The 20,760-nt window shown below is 53.9% G+C and overlaps 1 protein-coding gene across 1 annotated transcript; it reads right to left on the bottom strand.

Annotated features, from left to right (window-relative positions):
• Window positions 1-4,637: 4,637 nt before the first annotated feature.
• CDR2L (cerebellar degeneration related protein 2 like) lies at window positions 4,638-16,418 on the bottom strand. Its single transcript, XM_037810243.1, has 5 exons — window positions 16,095-16,418; window positions 9,233-9,345; window positions 8,759-8,907; window positions 8,094-8,258; window positions 4,638-7,241 (listed from the first exon to the last, which is right to left on the bottom strand). Exons 1-5 carry the CDS (start codon window positions 16,324-16,326, stop codon window positions 6,350-6,352), a joined length of 1,551 nt encoding a protein of 516 aa, XP_037666171.1. The 5' UTR covers window positions 16,327-16,418; the 3' UTR covers window positions 4,638-6,349.
• Window positions 16,419-20,760: the final 4,342 nt, after the last annotated feature.

Below are 20,760 nucleotides of genomic sequence, written 5' to 3'. Positions count from 1 at the left end.
GGCTCTCCCCACCTGCTGTATCCTCAGCATCCACCAGGCAATCAATATCTCAAAAGATATTGATAAAATGAATTTGGTAGGAATGTGTTGTTGCAGGTTGAGTTCTGGTAAAGCTGAATTTTAGTAACTTCAGGCTCTTTTCACAGGCAGCGGATAACCAAATCCCTCTGAGCATGCGTGTGAAGGTTTACACCCAGACACTGCAGGACAAATACCAGATGGGAGGAGTGGGAGGCAGGTCCAGAAAGAAATGTTTTTATAAAGTGGAAACCGCTTCCCTTCCAGCTTTGTGGGGGAATAGCAGCCTTGTGGAACCTGATGGCCGTTTCTTTTAGCCGGGAGATAGGTAGAGAATTCCGAGACCCACAGGCTAAAGCAGAACCCTTTTATAGGGAGGGGTGTTGAGGTATAACTCCACAACTGAGAAGTTTTGATTTCAAGAAAGGTTCAAGGTGGAGCAAGCAGTGTTTGAACACAGCTAAATGTTTGTAAGGCACTTCATCGAGAGGTAGCGTGGTAAATTAAAACAGTGCTCAATAAACGTTAGTAATTCTTAGTAATACTACTGGTTGTCTCTCAATGGAGAGTTCTATTTTTAGGAAAAAGCATAATTGCCTGGAAAAATATGCCCCCGGGGATGCTGGCTGTTTGAAACAGGAGTTTATAATCAAATCAAGGCTTTATGTCTCAGTGTAGATGTTACAGGCTATCTTTAGGGGGAAATAAACCATTTCTCAGCACTGCTTTCCTGAGCAGAAATCTACGAGGTAGATGGCCACTGACACGCTTCTTTTGGGCTCTAGGCTGGAAGGAGAGTCCCCTGGGCCTCTTCCCTGTCTAACTTAGTCCCAAGACATCAGAGGGAACAGAGGTATCTCCATGGTGACAGGAATAAGCTGCACAGGGGAGCAAAGCCAGGGACTCACTCAGGCCGAGGGCTCAGGGATTACGAATTTAAAAGCCAGACTCATTCCATGGCGTCATTTCTCTGAGGCTGGGCTCCAGCTCTGCGCCTGACCCGAGTGAGAGGAAATGGAAGCTGCAGGTTTCCATGGCCCCAAATAAACACAGCCTGCTCGGGCCATCTGGTGGCCTGGATCCTGGGAGAGGAGGTGGTAGAATGAGAAGAGAATGAGATAAACTGCCCTGGAGTGAAGAAAAGAGCAGCTGGTAAGGCCTCTCACCGGCTGCTGCTGTGAACCATCCAGAACCGGTCCCTTCCAGGAGAAGTATGCCTGGGAGGGGCCGCCTGATCCCCTGAAAGGATTTTACTTCCTTCTTCTCCTTGGTCCTCCTCAGGCTGAGTCGGTACTTAAGGAAGGAGACATTTGTTGGGAGAAGGGAAGGAGGGGAAGAAAAGATAAAGAATCACCAACCCATTGTTGACAACTGAGGAGCTCGGACACCAGCTCCTCACTGTGGCCTGTGAGTTGGGGTACAGTGTGAGCTTCCTGTGACTGCTGTGACAAATACCACAAACTGGGGGGGCTTAAGACAACAGAAGTGTATCCTCTCACTGTTCTGGAGGCCAGCAGTCTAAAATCCAGGTGTCAACAGAGCCACACTCCCTCCAGAGGCTCCGGCTCTAGGGGAGGGTCTGTTCCTTGCCCCTTCTGGCTTCTGGTGGCTGCCGGCATTCCTTGGCTTGTGGCTGCATCACAGTCTCTGCCTCCATGTTGGCTGGTGTCCTGTCCTTTTTATAATGACACCAGCTAATCCAGTCTGACCTCACCTTCACTTGATTACACCTGCAAAGACCCTTTTTCCAAATAAGGGGTTAAGACTCGAACATGTCTTTTGTGGGGACACACTTCAACCCACAACAAACAGGAACCATTCCCATTAGTGGGTCCAAATGTGAGTACAGCGCCTTGCACAGTTAGTGTGGAATAGGATTTGCCTTCCTTCTTAACTTTACACAAGTTAAGCACTTAACACAGTACCTGGCACAGTCAGCATGCAACACAGTTTAGCTGCTACTAAATGCATATAGGTTCCTTGCTGGAACTAACTTTCTTTTTCTTTACTTCCTTCCTGCCTCCCCACCGCCACCCCAAGATCTGACTTTTTTTCCTTCTCTGCGGTATTGGGGTGGGAAATCCAGTCTGACTAGCTCTATTTTAGGCCCTCTCTCCTTCCCTGAGGGCCTGGGCGGCACAGTGTGCTTTGTGGCATGAATAAGTGGGCAAAGCTGCCCCTTCCTCCTGGGAAACTACTTTCTCATCCTCAACCTCTTATTTGCCGAGTGCACCCGAACGTGGAGCTGCCCCAAGGCTTTCAGCTCAGGATTTTCAGGGAGGGCGGAGGCAGGTCTGTTTACTCTGGGGCAACTGATTCCCCTCACCTTGGGAGTGGGGGAAATTGATGGAGCCAGGCAGCAGGGAGGGCCTGGGAAAAGCCTTTGCTCAAAGAAAACATAAAGGCCATGGTTGTGATGCCAATTGAAAAAGGATGAAGTGGTGATCAGGAAAGAAGAAGGGACAGGAAAAACTATACCCCGAGGGCAGTGTGGGGGCCGAGGCGGGGAGGGAGGTTGGATGCTGGCACAGGCCGATCCCTTAGCTTCTCGGGTGTGGCTGCCCCGTGGAGCACATCACCGGGGCTCCATCCCATCGCAGAGAGCAGAGGGCGGGGTCCGGGGACAAAAGGATGGAAAAGTCCCGCAGCCCCTTGCATGCTGCACATGTACTCCCAGCCCCCCACCTTTTCAGTTGATGTAAAAGAATAGAAACCGGCGATTTCAAGGACTACATGAGGTCACTCCTAGCTCCTTCAGGAACATGGGGGGAGGGTGTTGCTGGGGAGCCTGCCCCCCCCCAACCCACACAACCCCAACCTGCCCCTGAGTCTGCCTCCCAGGGAAGAATTTGGAAGCTTCTCAACATACACAGGTCGTGTGAGCTGGTGGGATTGCAATCTGCAGAGCGCATCTTCTGTCTGGAAGCAGGAGAGCAGAGAAGGTGGCCAGAAATTTCCTCCCAAAGATTCAGGAGCATTTTCTCCTCCAACTTCCGGAGTTACCTGTGCTGTTGGCGGGTGTGGGTTGGGGGGCAGGATTGGCAGAAATCAGCACAGCAGGGAGTGGCCCACCCAGCACAGGGGTGCCTGAGCATGCAAGAAGGCGAGCGTGCAAGGAGGACTGGGCAAGATGGGCAGTGCAAGGAGAGGCAGCTCTCAGGCCACTCCCAGCTGCCTGTGCCTCTGATGTCCAAGCTCAGACAGCAATTCTCTAGATCTGGACGGACGTTATCAGACCTTTGAGGGTGTGTGGAGCTTAGGGAGTTTGCAAAAGCACACACTATTATTTTGTTTGAGGGAAAACAGAAAACCCAACCGTATTTAATACAACTAGGGCCCAAGAGTGAAGCTGGTCAAAATCTGGACAGTGAACCCATTTCTCTTCCATCTTCCGGGGAGGACACAGGATCCCCTGAGATCCCTGGGGAAGGGCTGGGAGTCCTGAGACTTTTATGTCTGTGGGCGTGAGGTCATAAGCTTGAAGAACATCAGGAGATGGCCCTCTCTTCATTCCTGTCACCGTCCCGTGTCCCCAACAGGCAACCTGTTTCCAACCTTCCTGGTCCCCAGAACACCTGGCACGTCGATGGACACTCACCTTCCCGAGGCACTCTCCCTTTTAGAAGTCAACCTCCACAGGGCACCGAGAAAGCTTTCAAGAGCACAACCAACATGGTTAAGACATACTTGAAACCCTGCAAGGGTGTCCAGTGCCCTTGAAGAGGCTGCAGCCTTCTCGGTGCCCATAGCCTCCGGCCCTGGCCTCCACCCTGTCCCTGGCCTCAGGTCCCAGCTAACTCGTCCGAGCTTTCGGAGGGTGCCCTCCACCCTGGCTCAGACTTTCTCAAACCTTTTTGCATGATCACCTCCCCAAAGGAGACTCTCATTGCTCCCCCATAAAATCTTAATGCTAATTGTAATTTTTTTTTTTTTTGCTAATTGTAATTTAATTATTAATTATAAGTTAAAATTATTTTTAATTTAAAAATGTTGATACTATATAGCTGTCTATGTACCAGGTATATGTTAGTGCTTTATACATAAAAAAGTATGCTTTCCATGTCCCCCAGGAACCAGTATTTGCCAAGCCCCGTTGGGTACTTCATGTCCTAGAGCTGGGGGAGACCACCCTCCTCCCCCAATTTCCCTGTCACGCTACTGTTGTGGGTTTATTTACTTTGGGTGGCTGTCCCCACACCGGGATGTAAACTCCAGGACAAGGGGCCCTGGCTGGTTCACCACTGTGTCCCCTGCGTGACAGGCTTAGCTGGCACTTCATAAATATGGTTGACCGATTAGGTGAATGAATTCTTACCGAGACACTTTAACGCCCTAGAAGCTTCTGAGCCCACTAGTTAGGGCCGTTTGGCTACCCCATCGGGGTGAAGCACAGGATGAGAGGCTGGGAACTCAGGCTCCAGCAGCCTCAGAGGAATGCAGAGGGCCCCAGGGAGTGGCACCCAGGACCCTCCCTGTCCTGGGGTTGCATGTAATGGTGGGCAGGTGTGTGAGACCTGTGGACACAGGACCTGTGGCTCCAGAGCCATTTCTGCTTTCAGAATACTGATGCTTTTTTTCTTTTTCTTTTTTTTTTTATTAAAGAAGAGAATAAAGCATTTGTAAATATATTTCTCTCATGTATACTTCAAAGGTGACGCTGGTTGGCTACTACAGAGCTGAGGTTTGTGAACAGGACGGAGATCCTTCCCTCCACCCCATCCACCCCGTCTCCTCCACCCTAGATGACAGTGACACATGAAGGGCCAGGAGCTGCCCAGCCCCAGAGGACAAAAGATTCCAAGTTGTGGGAACGGAAGGACCCAGCCGCCAGCTGTTGTCACAGTGCCTCCAGGGAGGTCGGGGCTTGCTTGTTAAGAAACCCCTTTACCCACTAGAAACGAATAAGGCAAGAAGGTTCCCACTGGGCTCCCGCAGAGGCCACCGCCACCGCCTTCCACTGGGCTGTATGGCTCCTTATATTTCTAGAGTCATGGGAGGGGCAGCAGAAGAAACTGGAACCCCTGAAGAACTGCTCAGGGCAAGTGGGGGCTCCCAGCATCTCTTAGCCAAAGCTTGATTTTCTGGAGCCTTAAACCAAAAGATTAACCCCCTGACCCAGCTGGGTCCTCAAAAGCCCCCCAAAAAGTGGGAGGTTAAAAGGAGGCATTTTATGGGAGAGAAAACACATGTCCTCCCCCTCCCATCCCAATTCAATACTGTTCAGTGTGGGGTGAGAATCTCAGGTGGTCCCCAGTGAGGGGAGGGGGACAGCGATGGAAGCTGGGACCTCTGGCTGGTGGCCGTTGCCCAGGGCATTCTGGGGTTGGCAGATGTGAACTCTGCTGGGGTTGGCCTGCAGGGAGCATGAGAGGGGATGAGACATCGTGGTCCCTGAGATGGGGGCAGGTGCAGGGAAGCGGGGCAGAGAGTGAGCTTGGTGAGTCAGAGGTGGTGTATGGAGTGGGGCTCCCCACTGCCCCTGGCCCCTAGACAGCTTAATGTCCAGAAGGCATTTCTGGGCTGGAAACCAAGGAGGCTGGCCTCAAGGGAAACAGGGTGCGATGCTCTTGTATGGCTGCAGATGGGCTCCCTCTACCCCTCCTCTGATTGGCTACATATCTGCAGTGGGCCGGGGACCCCAGAAGCCCGACCTCACCAGGGCTGGAACGGAGGCCTCCTGCTCTGTGTGGTGGGGGCCGTCTCTGACCTGGTCAGGATCCTGGGTTGGGGGGACAGCTGGTGCTAAGAAAATGACAGCACATCATGGCTGGGGAGATGCAGTGAGTGGTCCAGGAAACCCCTGGAGCCCGCAACAGCTGGCTCTAGGGTCCCTCTTCAAGTGTTTCCAGTTGTGGCAGGGGGTCAGGGGACCTTGCATTGCAAATCTCTCAAAAGAAAAAAAAACACAGAACCTTGAAAAAAGGCCAATAGTCCAGTAGCCTGGCCACAGATCTGAGGGTGGGGCACAGGGTCAGGAAGCAAGGGAGTTGGAGAAGCTGGAAACCTCCCCCCTCACCCCCCAGGAGAGTGGGGAGGACGTTTGGCTTTTAAACTCTGAGCTGCGCCTTTGGGCAGATGCAGGATGGTCGGGGGCTCCTGGGAAACAGGACAGGTAGGGGCCGCCCCCCCATTAGCAAGAAACATGCAACAATATCCGCACCCCTGGGGAAAGAGAGGGGCCTCCTCCTCCATACCACTTGGTGGGGGGGGGGGCACCTGATTTGATGCATTGCTGCTAAAGGGCTCTCGCTCGCTCACCAGAGGCTGCAGGAAGCAGGTGCCAGGGATTTGGTGGCCAGGCCCCAGGGGGAGGCTGCAGGCTGAAGAAGAGTCACTTGCTGCTGGGTGTCTTGACTTTGGTGGCATTGATGTCGGCCTTGGTCTTCTGGATCCTGGAGAAGATCTCCTTGAAGAGTGCCTTGTACTCGGGCTGGCTCTGCTCCAGCCGCTTGTCCACGGCCTCCACGTGCTGGCTGAGACTCTTCTCGCCGGCCCTGGCCTCGCTGGAGCCCTCCTCGCCGCCCCGCAGGTCCCTCCACGAGCTGTCCCTGGAGATGGGCCGCGAGGTCTGCACGCCGGCGTGGCGCACCCCGGCCCCGTGCTGCCGGCACTTGCTCAGCAGCTCCTCGTACTTCTCGAGCAGAGCGTGGTACTGCTCGTCCACCTCCCGCAGGATGGACATGCCGCGCTTGCGCACGCTGTTGGCGTGCAGCGTGAGGTTGCCCGCGTGCCGGCTGGCCGGGTCTTTGGCCACGATGGCGTTGAGCGCCGTGTCGCTGCAGCTCTTGCGTACTGCGTGGCCCGGGGAGGTGGCCGGCGAGGAGGCACCGTCCTGGGCGTCCAAGTCGCCCCCGCTGCCCGGCTGGGGGTCGTCGGCCTCGGGGGCATGGGTTAGGGGCTCGAGCAGGGCCTCGGCCAGGTGGTCCTCGCGGCCCAGCAGGTAGGTCTTGGCCTGCTTCATCTGCTGCAGCTCCAGCAGCTCGGCCTCCAGCTCCTGCACGCGCAGGCGGCAGCCCTCCATCTCGCCCAGCCGCTGCTCCAGCTCCGAGAACTCCTGCAGTACCGCCGTGTACTCGCGCTCCGCCCGCTCCTTGCGCTGCCGCTCCCGGCCCACCTGGGAGCGCAGCGCACCCACTAAGGTCTGCAGCCGCTCGTTCTCCTGCTCCAGGGGCCGCGGGCCCAGCTCCAGGGAGGAGCTGTGCAGGCGGAAGGCATCCTCGCACCTGGGGGAGCGGGGGCAGGTGGGTACAGGGCGGCAGCCATGGCCAAGAGCCCCAAGCCCAGCCTGGGACACTTATATCCCCCTGTACACCCACTCTCCCGCCATCCTACCCCTTCCCCCTGCTCTCTGCCCCAGGGGAGCTGACTTCTATGCTCTGCTTCAACCAGGCACCCTTGCTCCCTGCTGAGCTCAGACAATGGAGGCGCCTTGGGAGGTGGGAGCAGGGAGAGGTCGTGGGTGTGGGTCCCCCAGGCTCTTTCCCTGGGTAGCGCCGGGTCAGGCAGCCCTCTCCATATCTCCCGGGTTCTGGTAATCTCGCTGTTGCTAACGCGGGCGTACCCCTGGTTCCCTACTGCCCACCCATACCTCTTTATTGACCTCTTAATTAGTCTGCTTGGGGTGCTCTTTCTTGCCAGGACCCTTATTGCAACACTCACTAAATCCACAATATGAGTGTTTACAGTAAATCATCTGTGGTCTTAGACTTCATGGGAACCTCCTGTGTTAGAATCCTGACCATGCATCTTGCTAAGCAGGTGACCTTGGAAAAGACACCTGACCTCTGAGCCTCTATTTTCTCATCTGAGTACTGGGGTAATACAACATACCTTGCAGCACAGCCCTGAGAATTAAACCGCTTACACGGTGGCAGCACATCGGCCGTGCTCAGCCAACGCCAGCTGCAGCTGGATCAGAGTCTCTCCAGTGGCCTGGATGATGCACCCAGGCTCGTTCCCCCCTGCTGCCTGGGGGCCCACCTACTGCAGCCCAGGGGTCTTCGAGACACCATAGTCCCAGCGGCTCCACCCACAAATGGCCCATGATTCCCGCAGCCCCGCGGCCCCTCGCCTACCGGGGGCTGGTGCACAGCTCCTTGAGGCAGGGAAAGGTGTGGATGGTGCGCCTGCGCTCCCGCTTCTCCCTGTGCACCCGCAGCTGCTCCAGGCCCCGCAGCTGCTCCACCTGGGCCTGCAGCTGCTCCACCTGGGCCTGCAGGCGCTCAATGGTCTCCGTCAGCCTGGGGAGAGGGGGGGTCACTCATAGGTGAGGCTTTCAGGGGATGGGGCTGGCCCTCTGCACCGTGTGTCCCCAGTCTCCTCCCTCTAGTGTCCTCAGCCCTGGGGACAGGCACCTTCAGCTGTGCTGCCACCTCTCTCCACATGCCACCACAGGCCTCTGTGCATGCTCCCATCTCAGCACCCTGCAGTGCAAGCAGGTATTTGCCCACCTGCCTTCTCTCCCACACTGGGGTTCCCAGAGGACAGGACAGTGTCTGGTTCGGCACTGTATCCCCTGTGCCTCAAACACAGCCTGGGACGTGGTCGGTGCTTAAAGAAGGGGGGTGGCCTGAATGTAACACCTGCAACCTCAAGGGCAAACTCCCAACCCTCCTGGGCTCCTAGCCTGGGCTTCTGGGAGAAGAAGCGTGAGTCAGTCCACCAGTCCACACACGCACAGACGTGCCCAGCCCTGGGCCTCCTCCCTGCCCACCCGCCCAGCCCTCGGCCCGGCCCTCACCCGTGGATCTTCTGCTGGGCAGCCTTGCTCTCCAGCACCAGCTTCTGGTTGGTCAGCTCCAGGTCTCGGGCCGTCAGGTCCAGCTGCTCGTACACTTTGGCGTGCTGCTCGTTCACATGCCGCAGCGTGTCCAGCTGCTTGGTCAGGTACTAGGGAGACAGGGGTGGGGTGGGGGTAGAGTAGCCTTTTAGAACAGGATGGGGGCAAATGTCTCCGCCTGAACCACCCGCCTCCCACTTCTAGGGACAGGTTTGCTTTGGAGTACTCGTCTACGGCTGAGTGGGGGGTAAAGGCAATGGTACAATAGGGCTGCCTGGCATAGTTGTGCAGGTTGTGAACTGCACAAGGCTGTTGGGCCGAGGCTGTGTCTGCTCAGAGGGCGCCTTTTCCTAAGTCACACAAAGACCTGCACAGGCCAAGGGGGCCGTGGTGGGGAAAGAGGGGCACGTGAAGGGTCCGGGGAGGCAGCCTGACCTCGATCTCCTGCACTTGCTCCTCGTTGGTGGAATACATCTGCTGCAGAGACTCCTCCAGCTCCTTGTTCCTCTCCAGCAGCGTCTTCCCCAGCTCTGCAGCCAGGTGCAAGTCTGGGGGGAGGGGGCAGGTGGCAGGAGAAACAGGAGCAGCATGAGAACAAAAGTCAGTGTTCCGACTGAGCTGGACCCCGGGGACCCCAACACAGCCAGGACACAGGTGCTGCTGTCAGGGGCCCCCCAGGCCCGGGGGCAGATAAGCCAGACCTAGGGCCTGAGCTGGCTGTCGGCCTCTGCCTGGAATGCTCTTTCCCCGGACGCTCCCATGGCTCGCTCCCTCTCCTTCTCCAAGTCTGGGCTTACAGGCCACCTCAGGGAGGCCTTCCCCAACCAGGTGATTTAAAATTGCACCTTCCCCCTCCCTGCACTCCCAGCACTGATTTGTTGTTCTTAGCACTCATCACTGTCTAACTTACAAAACAAGTTACTCGTTTATTTGGTTTGTCAACTAATTGCCAGCTTATGGGGCAAGGATCTTTTGTTTGTGTTCTTCGCTGATATCCCAAAGGCCAGCACATCACCTGGCACAGTGTAGACACTAATAAATCCTTTTTTGAAAGACTGGACAGATGGAATGTGATAAGAGCATCTGCAGACATTCGGGCAGTGTTCTGGGAGAACACAGAAGGGAGAGCTTAACTCTTCCTCCTGCGAGTGGTGGGCAGCCTTTGAATTGGGCTTAGAAGGGTGAGTAGGAGTTCTCTGAGAAGCTGGGCAGAGAGAAGGGCTTGTTGAAACTTCAAAGTGGATGAGGCTTCAGGGCTCTTTGAACCAGCTTCCCCATTTGATGGGGGTAGGGCAGAGAGGGGGAGGTAAGAGTGCTCAAGGCCACCAGCTGTTTATGACTGCACTGGGAGTAGAATTTCCATCTCCCCACCTGTTTTGGTGCCATTTGGTCTAGTGCTAAAGTCCCTTCCCAAACCTTTAGCTTTCCTGGCCTAGCTTCTGCAGGGCTTTCTGTATCCCCCAAACCACCCTCTTCCCGCAGCAGCCCTGGTTACTGTACCCAGTAGGATTGGGCCCTTCTGCCCACCCCCCACCAGAGGGCTGGGAGGGGACCTGCCCTGTATGGTGGGCAGGGGGAAGGGTTTAGAGGGAAGGAGCAGATGGTGGAATCCCTAAAATTTCTCTCTAGTGGTTCTGGAGTTGTGTGAGGGTACATTTCGGGTGGCTGCTTCTCCCCCCCTCCAAACACATATATTTAGTGTAGTTATTACTTCCTTTATTTCTAAAAAGATTTAGACAGGGTGAGGAAAGTGTTCTAAAATTGATTGTGAATACACTAAAAACCACCAAATTGTATACTTTAATGGGTGAATTGTCGAGCAAGTGAATTATATTCCAATAAAGTTGTTTTTATTAAAAAAAAAAAAAGGTTTAGGCGGATTAATCCAGAGATAGAGTCGGACTGTAGGAAGAAAGATCCTCAGTGAGGTCCTTGAAGCAAGGTCTTTTTTTAAAAATAAATTTAATGTTTTGGTTAAAATAGGTTCACTTTATGTAAAAAAATCAAACAGTACAGAAGGGTGTAAAAAGGTGATTAACAATTACTTGAAAATATACCCCATATAATAATCTTAGATCTACCACTGGGAATTCTGTAAACAGATGAACTTGGCCTGAAATGGTTGTGAAAGGATAATGCCATTTATAAGTTACACTGTGTGTGTGTGTGTGCGAGCACGTGTGTGTGTGCCGGGGGGCAAGGGGTATGGAGGAGGAAGAAAGAAAAGAAGCCACACCCCCTAGAGAAAGGTGCTGCTAACATCTGTGATTACACTTCCAAACAACACTCTGTGCTTAAAACAGTCATAGATGCACGTCTGTGTGAACAGAATTCTGCTTTTCTGTTTTCATTCATCAATATGGCTCGGATAGCTTTCTATTGTATACAGGTCCCTAAATAGCTGTTCCTAAATAGTTCTTATTGTTGGATTGGTAGGGTGTTTACCATTTTTCTCTTAATGAAACTGCCATTAACTTGGTTGTACAGAAATCTTTGTGCAAATCACTGCCTATTTCCTTACGACACACTCTCCTAGAAACAGAATTACTGGGACAATGGGGAGGCCTATTTGATTCATTTTGTCAAAATGCCATCCGAGAAGGCTCTGGTCTTTTTCATAGCATGAGGCCATTTCTGACAGGGGCCTCCATCCGGGCGGATGGTGTCAATCCAGATTGAGATGCGTTGAGGCTCAGGCAACGTGGTCCAGAGATTCTGCTCTTTGATGCTTTCTCCCTTCCAGGCACAGCGGTCTTAGGGTCCTGGAGGAGAGCTGGTCTCTGTACTCCCTTCAGCCGGTTGCATGAATAGGGCTGTTTGGGCTGAGCCTTTGCCAGGCCTCAAGCGGGCCTGGGGTGAAGGTTGATGCCCTAGATGAGCCCCGCAGAGCAGAGCTGAGGGCAGAGCCTTCGGTTTTCTTCCAGCTGAGCTAGAGCTCGGACTAATATTGCCTCGTGAAAGCCAGAGGGGCCTGGCCAGCCAGGGGACCTGGACAAAGGGCCAGGGGACGCCCTCAGGAACAAACCTGCCCTCTGCTCCCTGCGCAGAGGCGTGTTTTGAAACAGCCGAAATGGAGCCTGCAGGGCTGAGACCCAAGCCGGGTGTGGGCCCTGAGCCCAGACATTACCCTGAGAAGGAGGTTCCTGGCTGAGAAAGAGGGCAAAGCTGCTATCCCAGAACACGGCTGCCGTAACTTGGCCTGGAGAAACTTAAGCAGCTTTCCCAAACACCTCCTCCAGCCACTAAAAAACGTAACCAGCTGGTAAAAGATGCCAAGGAACCAGTTACCTAACCTAAACCTAGTAAGAGAATGTGGACACTTGCTACGTGAATTTATTAACTGTAAATTGGGCAAAAGCCTAGTCATGTCTGCAAAGTGAGAACTTTGATTTTAAAATCACCAAGCTCCAGCTCTGTGTTATGTTGTGTGGTTGGTGGTCACTCAGGAACCCGGCAAGACCACCCCAAGTCTGTGACGACAGAGCCATGCCATCTTCCTGTTCTCTGAATTGGGATGGCAAGCATTCGGCTCACCCCCAGAGAGGATCAAATAATACACGAAAAAAGAACAGACGGCCACACTCATCAAGGTTTCCCCCACTGGAAACTGTTAGGTGGTCTGCCCCAGAGGCCGTTGCCACTGATGTGGTCTTCTGTGGTGGCAACAGGGGACAGACTCCACATGGGTGTCTTGCATGAGCCCTTCAGCTCAACCCAGAGTCCCAGGCCACAGGGTCAGTGGCGGCGTGAGGAAAGGCCAAGGAAAGCTGCACCGCTGTGCTTTTTCCTGCAGGTGAGTACCTGGAATCCCGGCTGGGGCAGCTGCAGTCATGCTCTAAAGCAAACGCAGGGAATGTGACCTGGGCCTGCAGGTGCTACAGGGATGGGGAGGAAGACAAGCACAACAGAGCCCTTTGGGGCAGGAGAGAATCTTGGAGCTGGTTTCAGAGAAACTGGATCTCAGTGCAAGCTGAGCTGGTCAAAGCTGCCAGGAGAGGTTGCAAGAGAAGTCCAGAAGCTGCAGAGCAGATGACTGCAGGGGAGAGGACACCAGCTCGCTGGGGCTGGGGATGGCTCCAGGCTCCCTGGAGGGTGCAGGGACAGTTTTCTCCTGGCCCTGAGTGGGAGGGAGACCTGGCAGGGGGGGAGAATGGAGGAGCTGGCTAAACAGGAAGTAAAAGCCAGAGTAATGGAAAACCAGCCCGTCATGGTAATGCTGGGGAAGGGGCTGAGTTTGGGTTGGCAGCCCCCCCTGCCTGGACCTGGGGGATTCCTGGGGTCCCCTTTCAGCTGTTCTGCCCTCTGAATGTCTGCTGCAGCATCGCCCCACGAGCAAAGCCCCAGAGGCCTGTGAGGGAATGGCTGGGAAGCCAAGGGGACATCTTTGAAGAGAGACCCCAAAATCCCACTGCCCCTCCTTGGGGTCAGGATGGGGCACCACAGACTCCAGAGCAGGAAGGTGGGGAAGGCACAGGGAAGAGATAGGAGGTAGAGCCAGAGGCTCAGGGGGGAGGCTGAGGCAGAGGTGAGCTACCCCAGCAGGGCCACTAGAGATCCTGCCCCCAACCCCCAGGGAACGAAGGTCAGGCCCTCTGGGACCACAGACTCAGGATCACATCACCTTTGGGGAAAGCAGGGAGGGCTCAAGGTCAGGCAGGGGAGAGGATGGGACCCAGGATGTCAAGTCTGTGACTCAGCAGCCATCTCTCAGCCTGGAAAGAGGCACCCACAGGGCCCTCCACCCCCAGTCCCTGGCGGGGGAGGGAGCCGGTAGAGAGAGTTCCCTGCTTAATAATTCAAGGCTTTTTCTATTTTTACAGGTGTTGGTGGCAGTGGGCAGAGGGGACAGTGAGAACCTAGGACCACGCTTGTCCCAGCCAGCCACCTGCCCTGGGACAGAACGGCCTCAAAGTCAAATGGGATCCCTGTGGCCCAGCTTGGGGACAGTGAAGTCAGGGCCTGCCCTTGGGGCAGCAGAGAATTTGGGGACTGCGTATAAGGAAGGGAACACAACTGGCATCGTACCCCCAATGTGCTTGACCTTTGGCCCCTCGCCCCATCATTCAGCCATCCATGTCGGGTCCCAGGGGCCCGTGGGGGCTACACCTCGGTGGCTGTGCCTGGGACTTCCTGTGACCCCCACCCCAGGCCCTCTGGAGGACCCCTACTTTCCAGATCTGCGTATATATTATCTTCATGTTGCCACAGTCCTTGGTACAAGAGTCGCTTCCACTTAGAATGCCCTTCCTTCCTCCTCTTCCTGGGGAACCCCTAGTCACCCTTCAGCTCAAAGGGGAATTCACATAAAACCCTCCCCATCTTGGCTCGTACTGTCTGCTGGGCCCAGGGCTGCTGCGGGAGCCCCCACGATCGGTCACAGCTGTTGGTTTGTTCCCATTTCTGTTTCCCCTGCTGGAATGTGGAGTCCACCAGGGCAGGGACTATGTCCCCAGGCTCTGCCCCGCACCTGGCCCATGGCAGGCAGCCATGTGTTTGGTGGTTGAAAGCTCCAGTTTCTTCTGAGATGATCTCATTTCTTGTTTCCCTCCTGGTTCCTGGGCAATGCTGCTCCTGGGACGGCCAGGCCAGGCTGCTGCAGGCCAGCAGGGCCCGGGAGCCAAGGGTCTGTTGGGCCCACCCCCCACCCCCCGAGCACGGCCATCCAGCCAGGAGAGCCACGGTGCTCAGCACATCTCCAGCCCCTACTCCCTGGCTCCTCCCTCCCACATCTGGGCCAGGCCTGGAGCCAGAGGCCTCCTTAGCGGGACAGGAACTAAATGAGACAGCAGCAAGGAAAGCATCTGCTTCTCCCTAGGAGACCATCTTCCCCGGAGCTCAGCTTCCAATCTTTCTTTCCAGGCCGCCTCTTCCATGAAGCCCTCCCCACTGCATCCTATACCCATAATGCAGCACCACCCACAGTAAATTACAAGCCCACCTTCTCCACCAGCCCAGATGCACCTACAGGTGCCACGGCTGTGACTACTACTGGCTCCTAGGATAGTGCCTGGCACTTATGTGGGTCTTGATAGGTGTGTGTGAAATGAAAAGTTTGGGGGGTAGTGTCCAGATGGGGGAGGGGCCGTCACAGCCTGTGTTGGGCACCTCAGTGCCGGGCAGTGGTGTCCAGGGCACAGAGCATGACGGGGTCCAGCCTAGCACCCCTAATCCCACCCTGGTCTCCTGGAGGCTTAACCCACCGAATGAGCACAAGGGCAGAGCCTCATTTGCCAGCGAATCCGGCTGCGTGGGGAAGTGGGTCAGGGCCAGGAAACAAAGGATCCAGGATCTGGGTAGAGGCCTCCTGTCAGGGGCAAAGCCAGGCATTGGGGTCCCATGGAGACCCTGGGCTTGGCGTGGTGGCACAAACCGTGCATGACCTGTACCCACACCCTCCCAGCTTTCTAGGTGGCTGTGGGAAAGTCACTTCTCCCTGGACATCAGTTTCCTTGCCCCCTCCAGCCCTGACCATCCAAGAACAAGGCTCTCTGGGGGAAGAGAGTTTATGTGACTTCACCCCAGCAGGCCTTAGCTCTGACCCCTCTCAATCCTCCTTTCTGTCCCAACCGCCCCGCCCCCAGCTTGGAGTGATGTCACTTTAGCCACCTCATCGCCAGCTTCTAACCCCCTTCCAGTCACCCTCTCTTCTCCCAGGCTCTGATGTGGCACACTGCTGGCATCCCTAAGCCCCTGACCCTTTCCAAACATGGGTGAGATGGGGAGGGGCCCCAGGAGGAGAAGGGCCGGGCAACTCCACCCTGAAGGAGGCAGACAGGAGACTCCAATTCTGCTTCTCCTCCGGCATCCCCCCCACACCCCACCTTGGATGGAGGGAGAGGGAGTTAGGAAACTTTCCGAGAGTCTTACCCTGGCAGGGAAAGGTGCTGCTGGAATTGAGAAAGGATACCCCCCCACCCACACACATTCCACCCTCCTGGCAGAGGGTAAGGAAAAGCCAATTCCCAGCTTCCTAAGACCCCCAGCCGGTATCCAGCTCCCTGACAATACTGGGGAGCACCGGGGCAGTTACTGCCTCTGAGATGGGGGTGGTGGCGGTGATGGATGCCCCCGCCTCGCCCCTAGACACACACACACACTTCTGCAGGTCCCCGCCCGTCCGGTCCGGGTCTTCCGGGCGGAGCTCGCTCTGTCCACGTCCCCACTCTCCGGACGCGTCACCCCTTGGATCCCGCGCGTCCCGTCCAGCCCAGCCCTGCCCGGGGTGAGACGGCCCAACAATGGAGAAGCGGGCAGGGGCGGCGGGGCGCAGCCCGCTTGCCCTCCGCGCGGCGCTCACCCTGCTCCAGGTCCTGCTGGTCGTACCAGGGCTCCTCGTCCTCCGCCGCGAACTCCTCCATCCCGGCGGCTCTCCTCATGGCCCCGCGCGCGGCGGGCGGGAGGGGCGCTGCGGCGGCGCGGCTCAGGGCCCGGGCGCGGGGCCCGGGACAATGCGGCAGAGGCGGGCCGGGCCTCCCGCGTCGCCGTCTCGGGCTCGCAGCGTCCCCGCCCGCGCCGCGCCCCCTCGCCATCGGCCGCGGGCCGGGCGCCCACGCGGGGCCGGGGAGCGCAGCGGCGGTCGGGCCGGGCCGGGGTCCCGCGGAGCCGGGGGCCGCCGGGCGGCGGCGGCACAAAGGCTGGAGGGGGGAATCGGCGGGCGGGACGGCGGCAGACAGGGCCGGGCGCGCCGGCGGGGTCCGGGGCGTTAGGAGCTCGCGGGCGCCGCAGCGGGCTCCCCCTGCCCGGCTCCGGCCCCGCGCTGCCCCGCGCCCGCCCCGCGCCGTCTCGAGCCGCCGCTGCATCCTGACCAGGGCCGCCCGCCGCTCCACCAGCCGCCCGCTCCGCGGGGCGGGGCCTCCCGCCGGTGGCCAATCGGGAGGCGTATGTAAAGTTAGGGGCGGGGCCGAGGGCGGGATCTCCTGGTGCCCGGGTCCCGCCCATCGTTCTCTGCTCCACGCCGGACTCCAGTGCACGTCTCCAATTCATGCCTGGAATTATTTTATCTGTTGTCTCTTCGTCCCTCTGGATCTTATTTCTCTTGTTCACGGCTAGTTCCTCAGCGCCTAGAACAGCCTGGGCCCATTGAGACCTGAAGGAATGAATGTTGATTTCCTTTAAGAAACAATGTTCAGATGCCTGTGGCTGGAAACCGCGGGCCCGGAGGGGCGAAGTTTGAAGTGTGTTGTCTGCCTTCCGGATTTTTCCTTTCAGGTCCTGTGTCCGTCTCCCGGGGACCTATGTTCTATACCCAGTTATACCCGCATCCACCCAAGCATTCTTTGCTTAAAGGAATTTTCAGACTCCACATCCATGTCACTCACTTTTATTGAGACACTGTGGGCCGGTACCTCGTGGAGGCACTCTGGGTACATCCAGCTCTGTACATGTGTTGCAGTAGGATCCAACTAAGGACTTCTATCCAGAATATAGAAACAATACCTGCAAATTGGTAAGAAAGAGGCAGACAACCCAGGAGAAAAGTGGGTAAAAAACCTGACCTCTCATAAAAAGAATGCCCAAATGACCCAAAAGACATGCCTCAAGTTGCTCAACTCCTTTAGTCCTCAGGGAAATGCAAATTAAAACCACAACGAGGTCCCACCACCCACCCACCATAATGGCAAAAAGAAGAAGAAGAAAAAAGACAGAAAATAGCTAGTGTAGACAAGAATGTTGAGCAACTCACACACTCACACTCACCCACTGCTGGTGGGAATATACCTGGGGGCAACACCTTAGAAAACTGCTTGCCAGGATCCACGAAGGCTGAAGACAGTCGACTGTAGGATGGAGATAAGCTTGCAGGTAGTTGATTAGGGCTCAGGGCAAAGAAAAAGAAGCAGGATTGGGCAGGGAGCTGCTGGGGAGCTCTGAATCTGGGATGACCGATCATAGCTATCCCAAGTGGTAGTGGGGGGGGGGGGGACTTTGTATCCCCTGCCTGCCCACCTACTCCCATCAGTCAGTCATTGGATGGATGTAGGCTGCCCGTGGGAAAAAAGCATGACATTGGGTGAGGGAGTTCTTTCAGGACAGTTCTCAGAAAGTGCTGTCAGCTAAATACTGTAGCCAGCAGCTGGGGGAAGAGGTCCTTCAGTCCTGAAGGGAAGTCTGGGGCTGCATCACCCCATCACCATATATGCAAACCTTAGAACCCTGCTATCCCATTCCCATATGTATGCAACAGTGATATGTACACATGTTCACCAAAAATCATGCTCATGCAAGAATGCTCAATGCAGCACCATCCATAAAAGCCCAAACTGGAAACAACTCAAATGTCCATTGACAGAAGATGAATAAAATGTGGTCTAGTCAAGCAATGGGATATTATATTGCACAGTTAAAGTGTTGAATGAAAGAAGGTAAACACAAAGATTACATACTTGTATTAGTTTCCTACAGCTGCTGGAACAATACCCCAAATTTAGCAGCTTGAAACAATGCAAATTAATTACCTTACAGTTCTGTAAATGAGGAGTCCAAGATGAGTTTCATCAGCTAAAATCAAGATGTCAGCAGGACTGAGGCTCCATGGGAGAGTGTGTTTCCTTGCCTTTTCCAGATTCTAGAGGCCGCTTATATTCCATGGCTTACGGCCCTTTCCTCCATCTTCAAAGTCAGCACATGGCAGGTAGACTTTTTTCTCACATCACTCTGACTTCCTCTTCCACCTTTAAGGACCGTTGTGATTACATGGGACCCACTAGGCTAATCCAGGGTAAGCTCCCCATCTCGAGGTCCTTAACTTAATCACATCTGCAAAGTCCCTTTGCCACTCAAAGTAACATATTCAGAGATTTTGGAGACTAGAAGGTGGACATCTTTGGGGGATCGTTATTCTGTTTATCACAATACTGTATTGATTCCATTAAGTTTTAAACTGGCAGAACTAATCTAATCATAATGGTGCTTGGTTGTTTTATTTCTTGATCTGGGTTGTGGCTACACAGGCATGTTAGCTTTGCATGAATTCATTGACCCGTGCACTTATGATATGTGCATTTTCTGAATATGAATTATACTTCAATAACACCCTATGTCTGAGACACAGGCAGTCTCTGCCCTGTGTATCTTTCATTCTAATGGGGAGAGAGACAATAAATAAATGATTACAACCTGCAATATGTGCTACAGAAGGAAGTTAACAGGGCACTGAGGTAGTGTGTGGATGCTTTAGATTCTGCGTCCAGGAGATCCCTCCCTCAGAAGGTGACATTTCAGCTGATACCCAAAGGATGAGACGGTGCCAGCCACGCCAAGCTCTGGGGGGAGAGTGTTTCAGGCAGAGGAGACAGCAAATCAAAGGCCCCGAGGCAGGAAAGCGTGTGACGTATATTGGGATCAGAAGAAAAGTCAGTGTGCCTGGAGTGCAGTGAGCAGGGGAAGGATGAGATTGGAGCTGGGGCTGTGGTAAAGGAGTTTGGATTATTTTCCTAAGTGGACAAAGAAGCAATTACAGACTTTTAATCTTTGTATTAATTAATTCATTTTTAATGGTAGTAAAATACACACAACATATAAATCATTTTAACTGTTTTAAGTGGGCAATTTCTTGACATTAAGTACATTGACAATACTGTGTAACTCTCACCACTATTTCCAGATTATTCTTATCAACCCAAACCAATAACTCCCCATTCCCCCCCTCCCCCCACCCCTGGTAACAACTATTCTGCTTTCTGTCTCTATGAATTTGCTTATTCTAAGTATTTCATATATGAGAAATCATACAATCTTTGTCTTTTTGTGTCTGGCTTATTTCTTTCAACATGATATTTTCAGGGTTCACCCATGTTGTAGCATTTACCAGCACTTCACTTCTTTTTATGGCTGAATAATATTCAATTGTATAGTTATACCATGTTTTGTGTATCCTCTCATCTATTGGTGGACACTTGAGTTGCTTCCACCTTTTGGCTATTGTGAATAATGCTGCAGTGTATATTGGTGTACAAATATCAGAAGGTTCCTATTTCTCTGCATCCTTGCCAACATTTGTTATTTTCAGTTTTTTAAATAATAGCCATCCTAGTGGGTGTGAAGTGGTAACTCATTGTAATTTTAATTTGCATTTCTCTAATGATTAATGATGCTGAGCATCTCTTCATTTGAATATCATCTTTGGGGAAATGTCTATTCAAATCCTCGGCCCATTTGTTAACCAGGTTGTTTGTCTTTTTGTTGTTAAGCTGTAGGAATTCTTTATATATTGTAGGGTTAAAACTGTAATTGCATAATGTTGTCCATCCCAACAAAGCACATTGGGTTGAATTGTATCCCTGAAAAAGATATGTTCAAGTCCTAGCTTGCAATACCTGTGAATGTGATCTTATTTGGAAAAAGGGTCTTTGTGATTGTAATCAAGATAAGGTCATATTGGATTAGAGTGGGCTCTGAATCCAATGGGAAGTGTTCTTATAAGAAGCAGAGACAACACAGAGAGAGACACACACCCAGGCAAGAAGGCCATGTGATGACGGAAGCAGAGATTGGAGTGATACAGCTACAAGCCAAGGAACACCAAGGGTTGGTAGCAACCACCAAAAGCTAGGAGACGAGCTTGAAACAGATTCTCCCTCAGAGCCTTCAGAAGGAACCAACCCCGCCAATGCCGTGATTTCAGACTTCTAGCCCCCAGAACCGTAAGAGAATAAATTTCTGTTGTTTTAAGCCACCTAGTTTGTGGTAATTTGCTATGTCAGGCCTAGGAAACTAACACACCAGGTTAATATGGACTAATTCTGAAAAGGATGGAAAAGAATGTATTTACTGGATCAACAGCACATATCACATACCTGAGACCGTGTTAGTCTGCTCCAATTGGAGCTACTATTTCTTGGTAACACTTTCAGTAGTCCACTGTCACCCTGTAGCATCCATCTGATTTTTGTAAAGCCATATAAATGGTAAAATAACCAGGTATATATATGATGAGGGTTACCCCTCTGTATCCATTAGGTTTT

This window comes from Choloepus didactylus, chromosome 18 (genome assembly GCF_015220235.1).
Source record: "Choloepus didactylus isolate mChoDid1 chromosome 18, mChoDid1.pri, whole genome shotgun sequence".
Taxonomy (NCBI): Eukaryota; Metazoa; Chordata; class Mammalia; order Pilosa; family Megalonychidae; genus Choloepus; species Choloepus didactylus.
Note: the sequence above shows the minus strand (reverse complement) of the source record. Positions and strands in the feature narration are given on the sequence as shown.

What these genes read in the sequence shown, in the direction of transcription:
- CDR2L (XM_037810243.1), bottom strand. Translation starts at nt 16,326, where the DNA reads ATGGCGAGGGGGCGCGGCGCGGGCGGGGACGCTGCGAGCCCGAGACGG. An exon ending in CCAGCAGGACCTGGAGCAGG is followed by an intron (nt 9,346 to 16,094) that starts GTGAGCGCCGCG and finishes CCCTCCCCCCAG; the next exon opens with ACTTGCACCTGGCTGCAGAG. An exon ending in GCCCAGCAGAAGATCCACGG is followed by an intron (nt 8,259 to 8,758) that starts GTGAGGGCCGGG and finishes CCCTCTCCCCAG; the next exon opens with GCTGACGGAGACCATTGAGC.